At 44.9% G+C, this 24097-nt stretch overlaps 1 protein-coding gene across 1 annotated transcript in view; it reads right to left on the bottom strand.

Annotated features, from left to right (window-relative positions):
- VPS13B (vacuolar protein sorting 13 homolog B) overlaps positions 1-24097 on the bottom strand; it is a 1674799-nt gene that overhangs the window by 973643 nt on the left and 677059 nt on the right. The window contains 1 exon segment of the mRNA XM_030217225.1: positions 23209-23412. Within this exon segment, the coding sequence (XP_030073085.1) occupies positions 23209-23412 (204 nt within the window).

Genomic DNA, 24097 nt, shown 5'->3' with positions numbered 1-24097 from the left:
CCTTCCAGTCTCTCCCCTTTCTCTCTGCATCCTTTCATCCATCTCCCCTCTTTTTCTCCCTATCATTCCATCCAGCGTCTCTCTCGCCATCCTTCCATTTGTTTTCCCTCTTTCTCTATCCATCCTTCTTCCCTCTTTCTCTCCCCATCCTTCCATCCATCTACCCCCTCTCCCAATCCTTCCATCAAGTGACTCTCTCTCTACCCTTTTACATTCATCATTCCCCCCTGTTTCTCCCCATCTTTCAATTTCTCTTGTTTCTCTCCCTACCCTTCCTTCCAGCGTCTTCCCTCTTTCTCATCTCAGCCAGGATCTCCCCCCCACTTTCTCCCCATCCTGATCACCAGCAGCTTCTCTCTTTCTCCAGCCCTTCTCCATCTCCTCTCCCCACTCTCTCTATTTTACCTCCTGCCTCCCGCGCCTTCTTCCACCCGTTTCCTGGCCACTGCTGCTTCTCCTGTTGAGCAGCAGTGGCGCAACAACAACAAAAAAAAAGCTAACAAACAAAACAAAAATTTTTAGAAAGCAAGCACGGCACCGCAGGTAGCCTTCAGGCACTGGCTGTCTGCTCTGCAGCTGCTCCTCTCATGTCACTGTCCCTGGAGCAGGAAGTTGAGATCAACTTCCTGCTATGCTGCGCTCCTCCATGGACAGAGAGAGGAGCAGCTGCAGAGCCAACAGCGAATGCCTGAAGGCTGCCTGCAGTGCCGCACTTGCTTAAAAAATTTGTTTGTTTGTTAGCTCTCTTTTTTTTGCCGCGGCCGCTGCTGCTCAACAGGAGAAACAGCAGTGGCCAGAAATGGAAGAAGGAGCTAGCGCCACGTGTTTCAGCGGGAGACTTTCCCGCTTTGGTGGGAGTGCGGGAGATAACCATCTGAATGCAGGAGACTTGGCAGGTCTGTATTAGGTTTAGAGGTATGTTTACTAAGGTGCATTAGCATTTTTAATGCGCCTTTAAAGTTACGGTGTGTTAAACGCTAACGTGCCTATACATTTCTCTGAATGCATTAGCCACGTTAACACGCCTATAGTGCACCTTAGTAAACATAGGCGTTAAATTGCTGCTTCCCAAGTTTACCTCATTGATTGTATTTATGTTTATACTTGGTCATCTTATTATTGTTATCCTGTTAACAAAATTATAAGTTTTATGTTAATCTGTACATGCTGTACACACCTCCTTTGGTGAATCTCTGCATAAAGGCAGTTAATAAATCCCAAGAAATAAATGAAATACAAACTTGCTCCCATTCCTCATGCAGTTTCAGTTTTCTTTTCCAATGTACAGATCATCCTGTGGTATTGTTAAATATGCTTATATGCTAATTTTCTGACACACAGAAATGTCAGGCTAGATTGAGAAACTGAACTACTTTCCCACACCTCCTCAAGCCAAATCTTAAAGTATACAATTTAATTCCTTTACCAATTATTGCAAAATGACAAAAAATACTGAGTTTATTTTCTTTCCACATTTTATCTTAATTCATCAGAAAGAACCAAACACACATCCTTGGCCTGCCTCAAGGCCCTGAGATGTTCACAGTTTTGGCCACACTACTGCTATGCCTTATCAAAATAAAATCTTCCCCAAGGACTAAACACTTTTACCACTATTTGTGCTTAAGTAAACAGTAACAAGTGGCCTGTTACAGCCTCTTCTACTTTTCATTTACTGTTCACATGCTAGGTAAGCAAAAATGATTAACTGTTTCTAAACCCAAACAGTTCAGCTTCTACCTCATATTTCTCCCTCTATTATCAGCAACCTTGAAATTCAAGATTTCATTACCTTACCCCTCAAACACACAAGAACAGTTTGATCTATGAATAATTCTTTTCATACTGTAAGTTTGTAGGTAGCAAAGTATAAATCCTCTAAGAACTTCATAAACAAATACTTATTTTTAATTGTTTAGTACAAACAACTGGTTACAGTGTTTCCCTCAAAGCACTGGTAACGCATCTACACATCTGAAAAACTACAGCCCTATATTCCTCCCCTTCCCAATATCACCAAAAGAGGAAGAATATTTCAACTATAAAGCTGTGAAAAAAAATTGTGCTCTTGATCTCTATTGTTTTTTCATTTTGAACGCGTAAGGCACATCATGCAAATGACAGAAACAAACTCCTATTTAATGCATGCTGAATTGTATTTTTAAGATGGAACTTTAAAAATGCACAAGGGTGTGTATACCTTAACAAGACATGCATGTGTGTATATATTTTTCCCCTATACAGTGACCTATGTGCACATCCCATCACACACCTCTCCACCTAACACATGCAAACCAGACCTGTCAGCAAATTGCAGGGTGAACATGTGAGTCCACTGTGATGTCCTTACATACTGGTGTTGGGTTTGGAGAAGAGACCCATGGATCCATCAGGAAACATACACAGCTGTAAAATACTGTGTGTGTATATGAGTTATAGACAGACAGACAGATTGATAGATGTAGATATACATGTATCTAACCATAGATAGAGATGTATAGACAGATATAGATAGATTTAGATATATAGATATTAGGGCTGCACATCGATTGAAACATTTTAATCATGCAATCATGATTAACATTTTTAATTGCTCAATTAATCACTTAGGGGTCCTTTTACTAAGCTGTGGTAAAAAGTGGCCTCGGTAGTGCAAGCGCATCTTTTGGGTGTACACTGGGCCATTTTTTACCGCGTCTAGGAAAAAGGGCCTGTTTTAATGCGGTCAGAAAATGGACATGTGCTAAAACTGAAACCAGCACATGTTCATTTCGGCCTGAGACCTTACCATCACCCACTGACCTAGCGGTAAGGGCTCACGTGCTACACATGCAACTGCTGATTAACGCCGCTCGCAGTAGGAAATAAAAAAACAATTTGCCCCGGCATATGAGTGCATGGCAAATCCAAAATTACCGCCGGGGGGGGGGGGGGGGGGGTTGCTAGCCTGGCAGTATTCTTGTTTTAGCGCGTGCTGCATGCGCCTTTGTAAAAGAACCCCCTAGTGTCCCCTTCACATTTCCTCCTGTACAGTAGCAAAATATAGAAAGCAGGTGCAAATTATGAAAACTGACCTATTTCAATTATTAAACTGAAAATAAAAGCAGTTTTCTTACCTCTGTTGTCCAGTGATTTTATGTTCTAATCATCTTGCTTCCCTCTGCTGTGCTCTAAACTCTATTTCCAGGGCCTCCTGTACATTCACTATTTCTTTTCTCTCCTTTCTTTTACTGTCTGCACTATGTCCATCTTTCATGTTCAACTTTTTTCAATTTTCTACCTCCTTTACAAATCTATCTGGTTTCCATCTCTTCATTTCTCTTCCCTTTATCTATGGGCAGCAATTTCCTCCATTCTCTCTTTCCTTCTCCATCCATGGGCAGAATTTCTTTCCTCTCTCCCTTCCCTTTAATCCATGCATTAGTATTTCCTTCCTTTTCCCCTCCATCCATATGCATTTCACTTCTCTTCTCTTTTCCTTTCTGCTCACCCCCATTTATGTCCAGTATTTCCCTTCTTTCTTTCTTCCATCCCGTTTCAAGCATCTTTCACTCTCAATTTTTCCCCACTCCAGCATCTCTTTCTCTCTCTCTCTCTTCACCTGTTTCCTGCAAGTCCTGGCATCTCTGCCTGCCTGTGTACTCCCTCCCCTTCCACCGCACTTTGCCATCTCTCACTCTCCCCATCCTCCCCTGCAATTTTGCATCTTTCTCTCTTCCTCCTCTCGCAGGTTCCAGCATCTCCCCTCCCCCTATATTCTGGCATTTCTCACTATCCTCCACCCCAACCACCTTCTGAACTTGCCTTTAAGACCAGCAGCACTAAAGAAACACTGTTTCCAGATTCCTCCCTTTGTAGCGTCCTGCCCGCAAGAATCAGAAAGTTTCATCAGAGGAAGCAGGACACTATATAAGGAGGGCTCTGGGCTGGACAGAAGCAGCACACCTTTAGTGCTGCTAGCCTTAAAATTGCTGGAAGGAGAAGACAGAGATCCCAGACCACAGAAGGGAGAGGAAAGGGAAAGCGAAAGAAAGAAGGATCAAGGAGCCTAATGCGCTAATCGTGCTAAATTTATTAACGTCAGTTAAAACTTTTATTAATTAATACAATAATGTGTAAAATGTGCAGCGTTAATAGATATACAATTCAAAGTGTGTGTGTGTTTATTGTAAGGAAGCCCTGGAGAGAACCCCTATCAAACCCAGAATAAATCCTAAGGGGGAGGGACCAAGCTTCTTGGGGCATACAGCTATCGATCATAGGAAGGGCCCTTGGTGCCAAGACTGAGATCCTGGATGACTTTTGAGGAGGAAAAAGAGGGACGGGATAAACATTGGGTGGGGGAAGAGACTGAGCCCACGGAGTTGGAGATGACAAACCTTCAGACTGAGGAGGGGCCAACAGAGATGGAGGTAGAAGGATCCAGCTTGGGTGGACTTAGAAGAGTCGGTACCAACACAGCAGAAGAAGGCAGGGAGTTAACTTTTTGAACCTTTCCATTTTCTTTACTTTGGATCATTCTTTACTTTGAAGATTTTGAGGAAGCATTTTTGAGTTTGTTTGTGGCAGCAGTGGGCGGGCCAGTGTGAGAAAGTAAAAACACTGCAAGGGAAGTGGCTGCCCAGCCTTGGCGGATGCGGAGTACAGCCATGACTGTATTTTCCTTTTTGGCTGTGCTATTATTTGTGCAACTGAAGGGAACTATAGATATTTTGGTTAAGAGAGACTAGCTAAAAGGAACATAAAATCATCCTTACCTCTCGCACCAGATCATGCGCTCCACTAAGGACTAGGACTAGAATTTTTCATTCTCTCTTCGTCTCCTGTACCAGCTGGTCCATAAAGCAGTCCTTGATTTCTTCAAGGAATTTTTTAGCATGCCCCGATGTTACATTTACCCAGTCAATATCGGGGTAATTGAAATCCCCCTTTATTATTGTGTTCCCTAGTTTGTTAGCCTCCCTAATCTCCTTTAACATTTCTACATCCGTCTGTTCATCCTGGCCAGGCAGACGATAGTACACTCCTATCACTATCCTTTTCCCCTTTACAAATGGAATTTCAATCCATAGGGATTCCAAGATGTGTTTTGTTTCCTGAAGAATTTTCAATCTATTTGATTCAAGGCTCTCCTTAACATACAATGCTACCCCTCTACCAATTCGAATCACCCTATCACTATGCTATAATTTGTACCCTGTTATGACAGTATTCCTATTCCACTGGTTACCTTCCTTCCACCAGGTCTCAGAGATGCCTATTATATCTAATTTTTCATATATTGCAATATATTCTAACTCTCCCATTTTATTTCTTAGGCTTCTGGCATTCGCATGTAGACATTTCAAACTATGTTTGTTGTTCCCATTTACATCATGCTCAGTACTTGACAGTATTAATTTGCAATCTTTTGCCTGATTTTTATTTAAGGACACCTGATCTACTACGGTCTCTTTTAAATCTTACTATCAGGATACCCTATCTTCCCTGTTTTGGTGATATCTTGGAAAGATACCTTATCCCGAATCATGCGCTTTTGAGCGATTGTCCACCTTCCCCCATCAGGTCACAAGCATCCAAATGTAGCTCCCAAAGTGGAGAATGCTTTGTGAGCCCAAAACAAAACTCTTCTACCCAGTGGCGTACCAAGAGGGGGGGCGGTGGGGGCGGTCCGTCCCGGGTGCACGCCGCTAGGGGGGGTGCCACGCGCCTGTCGGCTCTTTGGTTTCATGCTTCCTTTGCCCTGGAACAGGTTACTTCCTGTTCCGGGGCAGAGGGAGCATGAAAACGAAGAGCCGGCAGGCGCGGGGCAGCCCCCCCCCCCCCAGCGGCATGCACCCGGGGGGGGGGGTTCTTTCACCGGGGGATCAGGGGTTCTTTCACCGGGGGGGGTCGCGCTGTTCCGGGGGGGGGGGGGGTCACTGCACCCGGGGGGCGGGGCGCATTGGCGATCCGCCCCGGGTGTCAGCCCCCCTAGGAACGCCACTGCTTCTACCCCTGGTTATATTTGTTCCCAGGTACTGCAGATATGGCTGGCTCTTGAGTATTTAAATACAGTTTACTGAGCCCACAAGATAACACCACAAAGTAGGCAAAACTGCAAAATAATAATCACCATTAAAGTTGGTATATTATCTTCACACAACTCAGAGTTCTCCTGCCTTTGCTGCACACAAGATATCAGGTGCAATCTTTTTATGTTCACAGTTCAAGATGTAGCACAAATCTCTAAAACACACCCAAAGTTCTACTACAGCTTTACTAGCCAGAGTTCACAGCTGGACTAATAATCTTTCTGCTACAGCCTCTCCAGCCTGCAAGCAAATTCCCTGTAGTTTCTTCAGTTTTCTTTCTTTGCAATCCACGGAACAGCTTCAAAAACAAAAATACAGGGTAATGTATACTTAATAAATGTAATTTTCCATCAGATAGTCTCGCACTGCCCACTTAGGTGCCTTTATTCTTCCAGTGCTCTTGGTAATGCAAAGAAGAGAGTCACACCCTCTCGCACTGCTCGGCTGTTTCTCACAATTAGTTTTCCAAATGCATTTCTACCAAACCAGCCATTGAACACTGAAAAAATAGATTTTTCAGAGCTTCTCTTATCCTTAAGTCTCCATGTCTATTTCTTCCTTTGGTTTTTCTTTGCTTTAGGAACCTTCCCTCTGGTGATTGCAGCCTGTGCCTTGCTCCTGGCTTGACAGATACTTTAGACCGTCTAGTCCTGAGGACTGCATCCCATGCCTTGCTTTGGGCTTGGCAGTTTGGGGTTTTTCCAGGAACCTAGAACCCTGGGATTTGTGCTCGTCAACTCCTCCCTTTCATTCCTGCTCTGCTCTTGGGAAATGTCAGTTTTAAGCCATCTGTGGCTCCCCAGTTCCCAGTGTCTCACCCTTGGGCCTGGTTCTTCCTGACTGGCTCAGCACTTCTACTAGTAGCCAGGGCCTTGAATTATGTTTCCTAGAATCCTTGGAGCATCCTTCTCCCACCAGGGCGGAACCTGACTGATTCTCAGAGTTTTCTGCAACTGCCTCTCCCCCAAGAATCACAGTAGCTCCTTTATGAGCCTGCATGTTTCTATAGGTTTCCTGCAGCTACCCCTCCCCCAAGGACCACAGCAGTTCCCTTCTTATGGATATCTCCTGGGACTTGGCTGCTGCTTCTTCCTCAGTTTCCTCTGAGTTGACTTTGAGACAAGAGTTCCCTGAGGGGAATGACCTGCCTTCATCCCTTCCTCAGGCTGTGACCAACTCGACTGTACATTTTTTTATATTCTGTCTAAAATATATAATTCAAAATGCATTAAAATTCACTGATCTAGACAGCATACTCCACACTTCCAGCATGAAAGAAAAAATATTTAAAAATTCAAAATAAGAAACAAATATTAGCTCTGTTTCCAATAATTATCTAACAAGATTCATAGTACGTTAAAGGCTATAAGAACATTTCAGTGTGTTTTTGGAATATCCCTTGAGACACTGCTTGGTTCATCACTGTAAAGTGGAAACAGCTTGACACTGCCAAGCCCCTGCATCAATCAGGCCATCCATCTAAAGTCAGTAGCTCTGGGTTAAGAAGGTTGCCACAGAAGGTCACTTTGGAGGATATTTAAAAGAACTACAGATGCCTCTAAGACTGGGGAAAATGTTGATTGTACAACAATTTCAAAAGTACTCTACAAACAGATGGTGGCTATAAGGAAGCCACTGCTGAATAATAGCCAGATGATGTGCTATTTAGCACTTACACAGAAACATTTAGAAAACACTGCATGCATGTGGGAGGAGGTATTGTTGACCAATGAGATCAAACTAGCTCCTTGGTCTCTATGTTAAGTGAAAGGGGGTTGTAAAACAAAAACACATCACCCTAACACCATTCCTATAGCAAAGCATGAAAGCAAGGTAAAATTATGTATCATACCTGATAATTTTCTTTCCATTAATCATAGCTGATCAATCCATAGACTGGTGGGTTGTGTCCATCTACCAGCAGGTGGAGATAGAGAGCAAACTTTTGCCTCCCTATATGTGGTCATGTGCTGCCGGAAACTCCTCAGTATGTCGATATCAAAGCTCCATCCGCAGGACTCAGCACTTAGAGAATTACACCCACAAAGGGACACTCTGCCCAGCTCACCACCGCCGAAACGGGGGAGGGGAATTAACCCAGCTCATCCCCACACAAGTGGGGGAGGGGAATCCGTCCAGCTCATCCCCGCGGAGCGGGGGAGGGACACCACACCCGCCGATGCGGGGGGATCTGGCTTATCCTGCAACCGCAACCGCGGGAGGAGCTGACTGACCCTAACACCGCCGAAGCGGGAGGGGTACAAAGCTGCCCTACAGCCGCACGAAGCGGGAGGGAGTGCCGGCAGAATTTAAATCTCAATCCAGCCCCGTAAAACGGAGGGGAGAGGAATGCAGCAGCTCACTGTAACACAAACTCGTCTCAACTCTTGAAGAATCCAAGAGAAAAAAAACTTGAACACGAAGTCTTTCTGAAGTAACTGAAGACTAAACTTGAACCTGAAATGCAACCAGAATAAAAACAGTACAGATATCTGGGAGGGGCTATGGATTGATCAGCTATGATTAATGGAAAGAAAATTATCAGGTATGATACATAATTTTACCTTCCATATCATCAAGCTGATCAATCCATAGACTGGTGGGATGTACCGAAGCAGTACTCACCCAGGGCGGGACATTGAAATCCCTGACCTCAACACTGAAGCTCCAAACCGGGCCTCCGCCCGTGCAGCCACAGTCAAGCGGTAATGCTTGGAGAATGTATGAGCCGAAGCCCAAGTTGCCGCCTTGCATATCTCTTTCAAGGAGACGGACCCGGCCTCTGCCATCGAGGCCGCCTGAGCTCTAGTGGAGTGAGCCTTCAGCTGGATAGGCGGCACCTTCCCCGCGGCCACATAAGCCGCTGCAATGGCTTCCTTGACCCATCTTGCCACTGTAGGCTTAGCAGCCTGCAGACCCTTACGAGGACCTGCAAACAGGACAAACAGATGATCCGATTTCCGGAACTCATTGGTCACTTCCAAGTATCTGATGATGACTCGTCTCACATCCAGATATTTAAGAGCAGAGTACTCCTCTGGGTAGTCCTCCCTACGAAAGGAAGGGAGACAGAGCTGCTGATTCACATGGAAGCGAGAAACAATCTTGGGCAGGAAGGAAGGCACTGTGCGAATAGTCACTCCTGCCTCAGTGAACTGCAGAAAGGGCTCTCGACATGAGAGCGCCTGGAGCTCGGAAACTCTTCTGGCTGAAGTGATAGCCACCAAAAAGACTGCTTTCAACGTCAAGTCTTTCAGAGATGCCCTCGACAAGGGTTCAAAAGGCGGCTTCTGCAATGCTCTTAGCACCAGGTTGAGATTCCACGCAGGCACCACTGAGTGCAGAGGAGGGCGCAGGTGATTAACTCCCTTGAGAAAGCACACCACATCTGGCTGCGAAGCCAGGGAAGCACCCTTCAGGCGGCCCCTGAAGCAAGCCAGAGCCGCTACCTGGACTTTAAGGGAACTGAGCGACAGGCCTTTCTCCAGACCTTCTTGCAGGAACGCCAACACTGAAGAAATTGGAGCAGTGAAGGGAGAAAGTGAGCCTGCTTCACACCACGCTGCAAATATACGCCAAACCCTGGCGTAAGCAGTAGAAGTAGAGCGCTTCCTCGCTCTCAGCATAGTGGCGATGACCTTGTCTGAGAAGCCCTTCTTTCTCAGACGCTGCCGCTCAATAGCCAGGCCGTAAGACCAAAGGGGAAGGGATCCTCCATCACCACGGGACCCTGATGTAACAGGCCCTGCTCCACTGGCAGCCGCAGAGGATCGTCGACTGAGAGCCTTATCAAGTCCGCATACCAGGGACGTCTGGGCCAATCCGGACCCACCAGGATTACCCTGCCGGGATGCTTTGCCACCCGGTCTAGCACCCTGCCCAACATGGGCCAGGGCGGGAACACATAGAGAAGCTCTTGAGTCGGCCACTGTTGGAGAAGAGCATCTACTCCCAGGGATTGAGGGTCCCGTCCTCTGCTGAAAAAGCGCGGCACTTGGCAATTGGCCGATGACGCCATCAGATCTAGGCTCGGCTGGCCCCAGCGCTTCGTGATGTCCAAGAACGCCTGAGCAGATAGCTGCCACTCTCCGGGCTCCAAGGTATGGCGACTGAGAAAGTCCGCTTTGACATTCATGACTCCGGCAATGTGGGCCGCTGACAGCTGCTCCAGGTTCGCTTCTGCCCACTGGCATAGATTCATAGCCTCCTTGGCTAGAGGGGCGCTCTTGGTACCTCCCTGGCGGTTGACATAGGCCACAGCCGTGGCATTGTCCGACAGGACCCGTACCGGCTTCAACACCAGTACCGGGATGAACTCCAAAAGCGCCAACCGAATGGCTCTGAGTTCCAGGAGGTTGATAGACCACTTTGCCTCTGCAGGAGACCAGAGCCCCTGCGCTGTCCTTCCCAAGCAGTGGGCTCCCCAGCCCGACAAAGAGGCGTCCGTCGTGACGACAATCCACTCCGGGGTCACCAGAGGCATTCCCGCAGACAACTTGTCTGTCTGCATCCACCAGCTCAGCACCTTGCGCACTGCTGGGTCCAAGGGAAGGCGCACAGCATAATCTTCCGACATCGGAGTCCAGCGCTGCAGCAGAGATTGTTGTAGTGGTCTCATATGAGCCCTGGCCCAGGGCACTACTTCCATCGTGGCCGTCATAGAGCCCAACAGCTGCACATAGTCCCAAGCCCGAAGAGGAGAGGCTACTAGGAACTGGTCCACCTGAGCCTGAAGCTTGACAATCCGATTGTCTGGCAGGAACACTCTGCCCACTCGGGTGTCGAATCGAACTCCCAGATACTCCAGGGACTGAGTCGGGCGCAGCTGGCTTTTCTCCCAGTTGATGATCCATCCCAGGGAGCTCAAAAGAGCAACTACCCGGTCCACAGCTTTGCCGCACTCTGCATAAGAGGGGGCTCGGATCAACCAGTCGTCCAGATAAGGATGGACTTGTACTCCTTCCTTTCGCAGGAAGGCCACGATGACCACCATTACTTTGGAAAAGGTCCGCGGAGCAGTAGCCAACCCGAACGGGAGGGCTCTGAACTGGAAGTGTCGGCCCAGGACTGCAAAACGCAGAAAGCGTTGATGAGGAGGCCAGATGGGAATATGCAAGTACGCTTCCTTGATGTCCAAGGATGCCAGGTACTCCCCTGCCTTCACTGCCGCTATAACAGAGCGGAGAGTCTCCATGCGAAAGTGCCGCACTTTCAAGGCCCGATTGACCCCTTTGAGGTCGAGGATAGGCCGGACAGAACCTCCTTTCTTTGGTACCACAAAGTAAATGGAGTAACGCCCCTTGCCAAGCTGACTTTCTGGCACCGGAACGACCGCACCCAGGCGGATCAGATTGTCCAAAGTCTGCTGCACTGCCACAGCTTTGACCGGAGACTTGCAGGGAGAGAGTACAAACCCGTCTTTTAAGGGTCGGCAGAACTCTAGCTTGTAGCCGTCTCTGATGACTTCCAGCACCCAAGCGTCTGAAGTTATTGTGGTCCACTCGCCCAGAAACGAGGACAGCCGTCCTCCAATCTGCACTGGGGCGTGGACCAAGGCCCCGTCATTGGGTACGAGACCCTGGGGGAGGACCGGAGGGAGCACCTCCGGGACGGCGGTCTCTGCGAAAGGAATGCTGCTTGGGGGAGAAATTCCTCTTAAAGGAAGAGGGGGCAGAGGAACCCGACCTGCCCGGGCGGTACCAACGGGCTTCCTGAAACCGTCCTCTGGAGGTACCGGGACGAGTACTAGCCCGAGCCCTGACCTCTGGTAACTTCTTGCCCTTAGACGTGCCGAGATCGGTCACGATTTTGTCCAGCTCGACCCCAAAGAGCAGCTTGCCTTTGAAAGGCAATCTAGCCAGGCGGGATTTAGAGGCGTGGTCAGCAGACCAATGTTTCAGCCAAAGCCACCGCCGTGCAGAGATTGTCTGAGCCATGCCTTTAGCTGAGGCCCTCAAGACATCATACAGCAAGTCTGCCAAATAGGCTAAGCCCGATTCCAGGGCCGGCCAATCAGCCCTCAAGGAATGATCCGAGGGGGAAGCCCGCTGCACCATAGTCAGGCACGCCCTGGCCACATAGGAGCCGCAAACTGAGGCCTGCAAACTTAAAGCAGCCGCCTCAAAGGACGACCTTAAGGCCGCCTCCAATCTTCTGTCTTGGGCGTCCTTTAGGGCCGTGCCACCTTCCACCGGCAACGCCGTTTTCTTAGTCACCGCAGTGATTAAAGAATCCACGGTAGGCCACAGATAGGCCTCACGCTCACTTTCAGTCAAAGGATAGAGGCGGGACATAGCCCTAGCCACTTTAAGGCTCGCTTCAGGGACATCCCATTGAGCCGAAATTAAGGTGTGCATGGCATCATGCACGTGGAAGGTTCTAGGCGGGCGCTTCGTCCCCAGCATAATGGCAGAGCCAACAGGGGCTGAGGGAGAGACGTCCTCCGGAGAGGAAATCTTCAAAGTGTCCATGGCCTGTATCAACAGGTTGGGCAAATCCTCTGAGCTAAAAAGCCGCGCTGCAGAGGGGTCATCCGCTCCATCCGAGCGGGGATCTGTCTCCTCCAAGGAATCCGCAAAGGACCGTTGGGAGAACTCAGATACGCTGCCCTCATCTACATCGGAGGAGACAAAGTCCTCCAAGGCCTGGGAATCAACCCGAGGGCGTTTACCTCTGGAAACCTCAACCTCTTTACCAGACGAGGGAGCAGGGGCAGCGTTTTGCATAAGGAAGGCCTGATGCAGCAGCAAAACAAACTCGGGGGAGAACCTCCCAGACTGTGCACTTCCGCAGCCTGGGCTACAGCCCTAGACGCACCCTCAACCGGCGCTCGCAAGAGCGGGGGAGAGACATGCTGCGCATCCAAAATGGCGTCCGGCGCGACACTCCGCGAAGGAGCCGCGCAGGAAGAACGGCGCTTAACTTTAGCCGCTTTTGTGCCGTCGCCCAAATTAAGGGCGTTCATGGCATTAATGTCTCCAACCTCAAGGGCGACCCAAGAAGAAGCCGTCCGAGCCGCGTGGTCGGCCAAGATGGCGGAGGCGAGGAGCGGGGGATGGGCGTTTATGGCGGGAAAAACCGCCACGCCGGAGGAAGGACCGGGACATTCATCGGTCACAAAACTGTCACCCAACAAGGGCGAATCAGGCTTTAAGACCCCCGCATCCCCTCTAGAAGCGCTCAAACGATCCGGGGAGCGACTCTTTGCGCCCTCGCCCTCCGACGCCATATGCCACGAGGAGAAGAATCGGGGAACCCCCTGCCCGCTATAAAAAGGTAAAAATTACCTGCTTGCCGCTCCGAGCTGTAACGACCTGGTGTCCCAGTGAGTAGCTGCAATAAACGTTTAAATAAACGTCGAAATAAACGCCTTTAAGGACGTTCAAAATTTTTTTTTTTTTTTTTTTTTAAACGGAGCCAGCGGGAGGGGGGAGAAAAGGAGGGACCTGGCACCACCAGGTTTGCACTTGCTCAAAAGAGCCCTCAACCCCAGGCACTCAACAAAACCTAAGAATTAGGCTTGGAGGCCTAGCCAGAGCTGCAGCTGTGTGTGACCACCACCTGCTGAGATAGAGAACATACTGAGGAGTTTCCGGCAGCACATGACCACATATAGGGAGGCAAAAGTTTGCTCTCTATCTCCACCTGCTGGTAGATGGACACAACCCACCAGTCTATGGATTGATCAGCTTGATGATATGGAACAGCATTTTGTAATGGGAATGATTTGCTGCTGCAGCAGACAGCAAGGCTTGTGAAGACTAAAGGAAAGATGGGTGATATAACATTTTGTAATTGGCACCATTTATTTATTAGGATTTATTTACCGCCTTTTTGAAGGAATTTACTCAAGGCGGTGTACGGTAAGAATAGCAAACATGAGCAATAGGCAATTACAGCAGTAAAAATATTCAAGTAACGACACAAAATATGGCATGGTTTACTATCCTGACCTCTGAAAGATTTTGATAGCAAATACAGGACCGGTGATAATAAATACTTTCAGAAAACAGCTTGAGCGCATGTAAGAAAATATCATGCAAATGAGTTCTGAATAGAACAGCCAAGCCGGGAAGATTTGAGGTCCTCTTAATAAAATTAAGAATAAACAAGTGTGATTTACAACAGCAGCAGTTGTTTGAAGCAGAATATTTTGAATACCATGTGGTAATACAACATTAGAATGGTTTACTACTTGCAATGACAACACAATATGTAATAGAACATTATAATTGGTAGTGAAGGGTAAGGTAAAGTTGTAACATATAGATGAGTAAGAAAGTAGGAAGAATTTGAAAGTAAGGTGACTGATTTGAAGAAAGTTACACATGAGGTCATGCAAAACATTGCAAATTAGGAAGGACAAGTCTTAAAATGGCTATTTTGCAACAACTGTCCAAGTGTCCAAATGTGATGAGTCTGCCAGATTTGCCAAATAACCAAAGGTTTACCAATGAAAATCTGAGAGTTATTCCAAACAATCAGTTTTGTGGAAATCTCAGAGTCTTGATATAGTAAATGCTTCAATTGCTGAAAGGCCTTCATCATTGCCACAATAACTGGAAATGATTTACTCCTGGAGTGAGAAGCCATATCTGTCAGAAGGTGAATACAAAGAAGGATCACCAAACATTCCTCCCAGAAATCCAAACGGGTTTAGCCTGAGTTGCTAACTCAGAAACCCAGCTGCCAACTTAGCCTAATAAATAGGCTATGGTAATGGGGAAAGTCTGTCAACTCAGTCCCACGTCCACCCTCATACGTTCATTCTCAGTGGTTGCTGCTTCCATAACAATATCAACATTATATGCTCCAAGATCTTATAGAATAATGTTGGAAGTTGCAAGGATAACGTGCTTAGCAAAAAAATTATTTTAGAAACAAATACCATCTTAATGGTTTCCAGACATCTCCACCATGACAAGTGTGTGTGTGGGGGGTGGCGGGGGGAGGGGGGAGAGGACCACAACATCACTGACACTTTTAGGGAAGACACACTTTGGTCATTGTTTCCTCTAATGTCCTCCCAAACTAAATATCTAGGTGGCAATTAAGGGAAGGCACTCCTTTTTCTCTTAATTCACCTTATATCCAGAAAAGGAAGAAAAATAATCAGTCAACAGAGCAGGAAGAGAATGAATTGAAACGTATACCAATAGATCATCAGCCGTTCTTACATTCTACAATTTGTGGGATTGTCTTATAGCTAGGGTGGGAGGTTCTAGGGCTATGTTAAATATAAGGGGGGGCAATGAGCATCCCTGACATGTACCCCTGGACACAAAGAAGGCCTCCAACAAAATGTTGTTCACCTAAAGCTAGGCCATAGGGGACATGTACAAACTTTCTAATCCTGGATTAGAACCCACACCAAACCATCATAAAGTTCACTCTAAGGCATTATTTGGTATACTCCAAAACACTCCTCACAGCTATACATATGCCTAGTGCCTCCCCCATGGGCTCCCCCAAAATGGCAAGTCTCGCTATGCCCCTGGTTGGTGCATTCGCATGCAATCATGTAGAGGCAAACCCTGTCTCCAGGATGGTAATTAATGAATATAAAATACTCACCAGGGAAAGTAAAATTACATAATGAACATGAACAAAAAGGAACTAAGTGAACAACGAAAAACAAAATAAAAAGGCTAACATAAATATACAATAAGAACATGGAGTCAGCGTTGGGCTGACGCAGCTTTTAAAAAATTATGAGAAGCAGCAAAATGAGTTAAGAAGCTAAGAAAGGGGATTGCAAAAGATCACAGTAATATCCGTAGCAAAATAGCAGAATCTTCACTTCTAGGTGCAAGCCAGCACAATCTTCTCTGTGGCAGTGGGTAAAATGAAAGAAACTGAATTGGTCACAGAAACGACAATAGAATGCATCAGGAAGGAAATGCACCATCCAGCATTGTCATTTTATCTCCACATTAGAGAAGCCCTGCTGTTCCAGTAATGAGTGTAGGACATCAGGATCTTTAAAATGCTTGGAGGGGCATTTTTGAAAGAAACGTCCAAGTTGTGATTTGGACGTCTTTGCAAAACGTCCAAATCCAGGGGCAGGGAAAACTGTATTTTTGAAAAAAGATGGACTTCAATCTTTCCTTTCAAAAATACCATCAGAGACGTCCAAATCCTTAAATTTGGATGTCCCTAGACATGGATGTTTCTGATTTTCGGCGATTTTCGAAACCAGACGTCCATGTCAAAAATGTCCAAATGCAAGCCATTTGGATGTGGGAGGAGCCAGCATTTGTAGTGCACTGGCCCCCCTGACATGCCAGGACACCAACTGGGCACCCTAGGGGACACTGCAGTGGACTTCATAAAATGCTCCCAGGAACATAGCTTCCTTACCTTCTGTGCTAAGCCCCCCAAAACCCACTACCCACAACTGTACACCACTACCATAGCCCTTACGGGTGAAGGGGGGCACCTATATACGGGTATAGCGGGTTTCTGGTCGGTTTTAGAGAGCTCGCTGTTTCCTCCACAAACGTAACAGGTAGAGGGAGGGTATGGGCCTGGGTCCGCCTGTCTGAAGTGCACTACAGTACCCACTAAAACTGCTCCTGGGACCTTCATGTACTGTCATGGACCTGAGTATGACATCTGAGGCTGGCACCAAATATTTTTAAACATGTTTTTTGAGGGTGGGAGGGGGTTAGTGACCACTGGGGGAGTAACGGGAGGTTATACCCGATTCTCTCCAGTGGTCATCTGGTCATTTCAGGCACCTTTTTGTGCCTTATTCGTAATAAAAACACATCTGTGTGAAAATGTCCAAGTGTTCGTCAGGGATGTCCTTGCTTTTCTCGATTATGGGTCAAAGATGTCCAAGTGTTAGGCATGCCCAAGTCCCGCCTTCGCTACGCCTCTGACATGCCCCCTTGAATTCTGGATGTCCTTGCGACGGACTGCATTTGGAGACGTCCAAAATCGGGTTTCGATTATACCGATTTGGACGTCTCTGGGAGAAGGACGTCCATCTTCCGATTTATGTCAAAAGATGGACGTCCTTCTCTTCCGAAAATGAGCCCGTTGGTGACATTTTTAGAGTGATTTTCATTTGTGCTGGAAAGGAAAGGCAATACTTGACATTAATGTGCTTCAGATGTGGCTGCCTGGCTAAAAAATGTTTCCAGCAAGCCAAAGAATGTTTGTTGAGATCTGGTGACAATGATTATTGTATTGTTCTCATGTCACTGTGAAGCCTGCATTCTGGTAGTTTGCAGAATCGCAAGTGTATGCAGATACCAAAAGGACCTCACCATTAGACATTCCAAAAACTTGATCAGAGGTGAGCCCTCGGTGCCTTCCGGTAATCCTAGAACTCAAAAGTTGTTCTGTCGCGACTGATTATTCAAATATTCCAAGTCTCACTCAACAGACTGAAGAGTCTTCACCATGTGGTCAGCAGTTAAGAGCTGTTGATCATGAGCCTGAATTTGATCCTGCTTGTAGAGAAGAGGTGATTCTACAAACCCTGCTTGTGGAGGAGAAGTGTTGCTATGCTATTTACAGAGTGCTGAGATTGTTTGAGGATAAATTTTTGCTAATGGGGAAAGGAGTGCTTATTACTCCCCTTTAGCTCTATCCCTGATGCAGCCTTTTAAGGCGAAGAGTGGCCACATCAGGTGCTTGGTTATAACAAACAGCACACTTCTACACCTGCTGGCCTGCTTTGTGATGTTTGATGCTCTGATTGCTTGCAGATCACCGCCTTTCTCTGCATCTACATTATAAGTGATGTCACTTGCTGCTTTACTGTTAGCATTTCCTCCCATAGTTCAGTCAGTGTCTCTATTTTCTTTTATCAATTCTTATACACACTACTGCAGGGACTGCTCTGGGCCAAAGGAAACTTCTATGGCCTTCTGTGCCTGTACCTTAACAGGAGATGTAGCTTACACTTATATTGTTTGATGCCTTGGACACTGGGGGCTGCAAAATCCTAATTCATCAGTTTACTCAACGTCATTTCACAAAAAGAAGCACAAACCAACTCCATAGGCTATTAAAAAATATCTGGTGATTTGTTTTGCCAGAAGCATGAGAGATCAAAAGCTCTAAGCAGCTATCTTGCTTGCAGTGCATAAGCAAAAACTCTAAGCAGCTATCTTGCTTAAAGCTTGTAAGTGCTCTCCCCCCTCCTACATAACTCAAAAATTTGACCACACTTTAGTAAATAGTGGCCTAAGAATGTAAACAACATACAACTTTCTATTTCAAATTGCACAAGGAATATTTATAAATGAAAGATTACATCTTGCCAGCCTCCAATCATGAAAAAATTAAAACGCATAAAAATCTATAAGCTAATTGAGAGTACTACTAGGATTAAATGCACTGCTCCCCATTTCAATAAAGATTAAGGGCATGATATTCAAATGGGTGCCTTTAATGGAAATTAGATTTCAGACACTACATTACATATTTCTCTGTGAAAAGCACCATCAATTGTTTTTACATTATAAAATGAAAAACCAAAACAAAACAAAACAATGAAAAACAAAGTTTGGAGTAATCCAAGTACATTTTGTACGTTTTCAAATTCTATTTTACTAAACTATTTTCTTGGTACTTGTCCTTATATTATTTGAAAATACAACAACAACTTAGGGCAAGCAAACTTTCCCTGCTATACTGATAACCATAAGATAATAGAGGAAAATACTTCAGAAACTTGATACCAGCTGGCCCTAATTTTAATGGGACCGCTGACCACACTGCTCTGCATGGCTGAGTTTTAAGCTCACGCTGGCAAGAATCCTCATTAGTCTAAAACCTCTAACGCACTAGCAGGAACTATTTTTACATTTTTTCAATTTTTCTTATACATGATTGAGACAGCTGGTGGTTTTTGGAAAGTGCTGTGAAAAGATGTAAGTTCCGGCTCCTTAAGAAGCATAGAGCGAAACAGGAGCTCGCTGTTGGGCGTGGACATTCGCTATTACTTCAGCACAACCACAGCTAAGTACTTTTATAGCACAGCATGTATAAGAAAATTTGAAAAAATGTAAAAATAATTACTGCTAGTGCGTTAGAGGTTTTAGACTAATGAGGATTCTTGCCAGCGTGATCTTAAAACTCAGCCACGCAGAGCAGTGCGGTCAGCGGTCCCATTAAAATTAGGGCCAGCTGGTATCGAGTTTCTGAAGTCTTTTCCTCTATTATCTTATGGTTATCAGTATAGCAGGGAAAGTTTGCTTGCCCTAAGTTGTTATTGTACGTATACAAATGCAGTCTATGTGTATTTCTTTCATTAACCATATATGTGCATTCACAGATGGATAGCACACAGTGCATATTACTACATTCCATCTTTCTGTCTCAGATTCACCATTCTGGGGTAGTTGGTAGATGGAACTATAGAGCTCACACAGTGCTGGACTTAGGGGAAGATAAGGTACAGGCTGGAAAATAACATTTAGTGTAGAAGCCACTAAATGAGTGGTTCAGGCCACCAAACAGAAGGGCAGGTAAAAAAGCAGGTGGGCAACCTGTATCAGCCTGTAATTTGACCAACTTTTTACACTAGTAAATCCATGATAAAAGAAAAGAACAAGACTTAATCATTATTTATTACAGATTTAAACATCATTTCCACTTGTCCCTACAACTGGGCAATAACTATTCATTAATCCTGAAAATGACTAAGTGAATGACACTGTGATTTCAACATATGCTTATTGATATTTAGTACATTGTACACCACTTTGCATATATAAAACAGTTCAAAACGTAGCTATACAGATAATTTTGAATAAGCATAGACTTTTTATATTACTCTGTGTCTTTTTGAGATACAATGGGTGCCCATAGAATATCTGATTCAGTTTAAGGTTATACCGTTAATGGTAACATGAAAAAAGTTGCAGACTACTGTCACTCTACCTAGAAGCAGTAGCCCTGTCCAGATAACCCTAATAACAACCCAGAAAATTGTCTATGAAGTCTCAAGAACCCTAAAGATCTACAGGAATCTTCACTTATGTGAAGGCATATGTGTCAACCATCAGGGAAATTTGTATTCATGGTAGGCTTGCTATGAATCCAAAACGAACATTGTTGCTCTTCCTAACTTCATCAAACAACACCTGGATGACCCACAAGACTTCTGGAATAATATTCTTGACATTTATCATATTTCTATATGACTGTTCTATAGTGCTGTTAAATGTGAACATTTCTGACACACTGTTTCATGTTAGTCATAAGAACATAAGCTTGCCATACTGGGGCAGATCAAAGAACCATCAAGCCCAGCATCCTGTTTCCAATAGTGGACAATCTAGGTCATAAGTACCTGGCAAGATCCCAGAACAGTAAAACAGATTTTATGCTGTTTATCCTAGAAATAAGCAGTGGATTTTCCCAAGTCCATATTAATAATGGCTTATGGACTTTTCTTTTAGGAAATTATCCAAACCTTGTTTACCTGATAAACTACGCTTTCACCACATTCTCTGGCAACAAATTCAAGAGTTTATTTACATGTTGAATGAAGACATATTTTCTCTGGTTTGTTCGAAATGTACTACTTAGTAGCTTCATTGCATGCTCCCAATTCCTAGTATTTTTGGAAAGAGTAAAAAAGCAATTCACGTCCACCCATTCCACTCCACTCAGTATTTTATAGACATCTATTATGTCTCTCCCTCAGCTATCTCTTCTCCAAGCTGAACAGCTTAAGCCACTTTCGCCTTTCCCTCATAGGAAAGTCATCCCATCCCATTTATCATTTTTGTTGCCATTCTATGTACCTTTTCTAATTCTGCTATATTTTTTGAGATGTGATGACCAGAATTGCAAACAGTATTCGAGGTGCAGTCACACCATGGAGCAGTACAAAGGCATTATAACATTCTCATTTTTGTTTTCCATTCCTTTCCTAATAATTCCTAGCATTCTATTTGCTTTCTTAGCCACCACTTGTTATGACCCGGTAGTAGTGAGCCCCTGTGCCCCGACTGAGCACGGCTGAGATGGAGTGATGCCGTACTCGGTCAGGCAGCCAGACAACCTCTAGCTTCACCTGGGAAGCGACCACCATTCACCGAGAGTTGAGCTCTCAGCTGCACGTGGCCACCAGGACTTCTGGAACTGGTGGGGTTGCACAGCCGCTGACCAGGATGGCAGGAAACAGACACAGTCCAGCACCAGAACTCTGAATAAGCAAGAATAGTCAAAAATCAGTCCAGGGTCAAGGCAGGCAGCAAACAAGTGAAATCCAAGAAACTAGCCAAAGTCCGGTACACAGGACATCAGGAACAGAAGATAGCCGGCGAACAGCACTCCGACAGCAACTCCTCAGAACAATTGAGGCCGAAGCAAAGAAGGCCTGGAGGCAGTGCTTTAAATAGTGAAGCAATCAGAGCAAACCAAACTCAGGTGAATCCAACATGGCAGCCCCCATAGGAGATCCTCCAAAGACCAGATATGGAGTTCCTTCCTGTTCTCGTTTAGACAAGATGGCTGCTGCTCTTGCTCCAAGCCGGATGACAGCTGCCAGACTTAGGAAACTGAAACAGACCCTCCTAAGACTGAACCTTGTTTCTTTTGGACGGAGCTGCGGAATGACTTAGCCGGGAGGAGCGTCGAACAGGTGAGGGACGTAACACCACTGCATACTGCGCAGAAGGTTTCAACGTATCATCAAAGATGATACCTAGATCCTTTTCCTGGTCGGTGACTCCTAATGTAGAACCTTGCATCATGTAGCTATAGTTTGGGTTCCTCTTTCCCAAATGCATCACTTTGCACTTGCTCACATTAAATGCCATCTGCCATTTGGATGCCCAGTCTCCCAGTCCCAAAAGGGGTTCTCTTGCAACTTTTCACCTTTGAATAACTTTGTGCCATCAGTAAATTGAATTGTCTCACTAGTTATTACCATCTCTAGATCATTTATAAATATGTTAAAAAGCAGTGGTCCGGAACGTACGACTATGCTTGCCTCTTTTGCATTCGAGTCTCATAGAAATCATGTATTTAGACTTTACTTCAGACATATTTCAGCCCAATTTCTGGGATCAAAGATACAAATTTTTCCTGATCTTAGTAAAACTACTCAGAGAAGGAGAAGAGAATTTCTAGGACTTAGATCTCGGGTTCTCTCTCTAGGTGGCACTTTCAAGTTGAAATATGCTTGTAGATGTATTATTTCCTTAAATACAGCATTCTATGTATTTTTTGACCTAGAAAAATTGAGGCAGTTTATAATTGCCATAGAAAGTGGTGGCGAAAGAGATCTGGACACTCCAGAGGGAAGATGAAACCGCTGGCAGGGAATGGTCTCTGTCCTCACAAATATTTTGTTTAAAGAGTTAATTCTTGAATCTGTAGTTCCTTGTATCTTGATCAAATATATTGTGGACTAAGTAACAATGTAATTTTTAATCTGTTCCTTGATGTAAAGGACATGACATTTTCATTTAGATTTTTCCTGATTTACCTACATTTATTTTATGTAAATGTTTATTTTGAAAATGATAAATAAATAAATAAATAATAAAAAAAGCAGTGGTCCCAGCACAGACCCCTGGGGAACCCCACTATCTTCCCTTCTCTATTGAGAATATTGACCATTTAACCCTACTCTCTGTTTTAACACGATGTTAATCCACAATAGGACATTACTTCCTATCCCATGGCTTTCTAATTTCCTCAGGAGTCTTTCATAATGTACTCTGTCTAATGTCTTTTGAAAATCCAGATACAGAATATCGACCGGCTTACCTTAATTCATATGTTTATTCACCCCTTCAAAGAAAAGTAGTAAACTGGTAAGGCAAGATTTCCACTGACTAAATCCATGTTGACTTTGGGGCTCGTTTTTAAAGCACTTACACTTACAAAATTCCATATGTTACTATGGAACTTTGGAAGCCTAAGTGCTTTGAAAATACACCTTTTTGTCTCATTAATGCATGCCTTTGTATAGACTCTGTAATTTTTTTCTTTAAAATAGTTTCTACCATTTTGCCTAGCATCGACGTCAGGATCACTGATCTATAGTTTCCTAGATCACCTCTGGAACCCTTTAAAAAAATTGGCGTTACACTGCCAATCAACCCAAACCAAGTCTATAAAGGATGAAATGTAACAGTTATCTTTCAAAAACACTTACTTCAGTGGTGGTTCCAATGTCAGCAGATGGACTACATGTGCTGGTATCTGGTGGAGCTGTACCAATGCTACTTCTAACTGGAGAACTAGCACCTGGCCCAGACATTGATTCAGAGAAGGTGGAAGACTGATACAAAATGCCTCTTCTTTGAATTTTTTTCCAGACTTTATTCATGGTGTCTGCCAGCTCACATAATAATTGAACCTAAAACAATAACCAAAATCTTTTAGAATCACTTAGAATAAAATAGATACAATTTTTAATGTTTTCCTAGAGACAAAGAAAAATTAATCAAATCATTTATAAAAACAGTTCTTCCTGCCTGTGACTAAATTAAAACTTCTGAGTAGCAGGCCAACCTTTGCTACAGTAAACAGAAGCACACCAGTTTTTTAAAATACATTTTTTAAACATTACCAAACAGTAATCCTTATATAGAAACGCTGTTCAATTAAAAAAAATACATACAAGAAGGAAAAAAAAACGTCAAAACAGTAACACTGAATAATCAGCTCAAGTCCACCACTGAGAAAACCCAATTTTACACAGGAGCAGTGGCGTAGCCAGACCTAACATTTTGGGCGGGCCCAGAGCTAATATGGGTGGGCACTGTGTATGTAGGTATGAGTAATGTTTCTTGCTACAAAATAATGCATTAGAATGCACTTGATGATGGATTAATAAGTAGTATGCCCAACATCTGCTCTGCATCAACATATGGAAAAACCAATATTTTTAAACATGGTTACATTATCCCACATCTTAACCTTGACCAGGTGTAAGTCTACTATAACGGCAAACATCTCAACATACATGACAGGATCCTACAGTACAATTACAGCAATGATATTATCCTTCAAACTTTGCTTCTCTACCCCTCCATCCAGCC

Source organism: Microcaecilia unicolor, chromosome 1, assembly GCF_901765095.1.
Source record: "Microcaecilia unicolor chromosome 1, aMicUni1.1, whole genome shotgun sequence".
Taxonomy (NCBI): domain Eukaryota; kingdom Metazoa; phylum Chordata; class Amphibia; order Gymnophiona; family Siphonopidae; genus Microcaecilia; species Microcaecilia unicolor.
The sequence above is the reverse complement of the archived record's forward strand: the minus strand, read 5'-3'. Positions and strand labels throughout refer to the sequence as shown.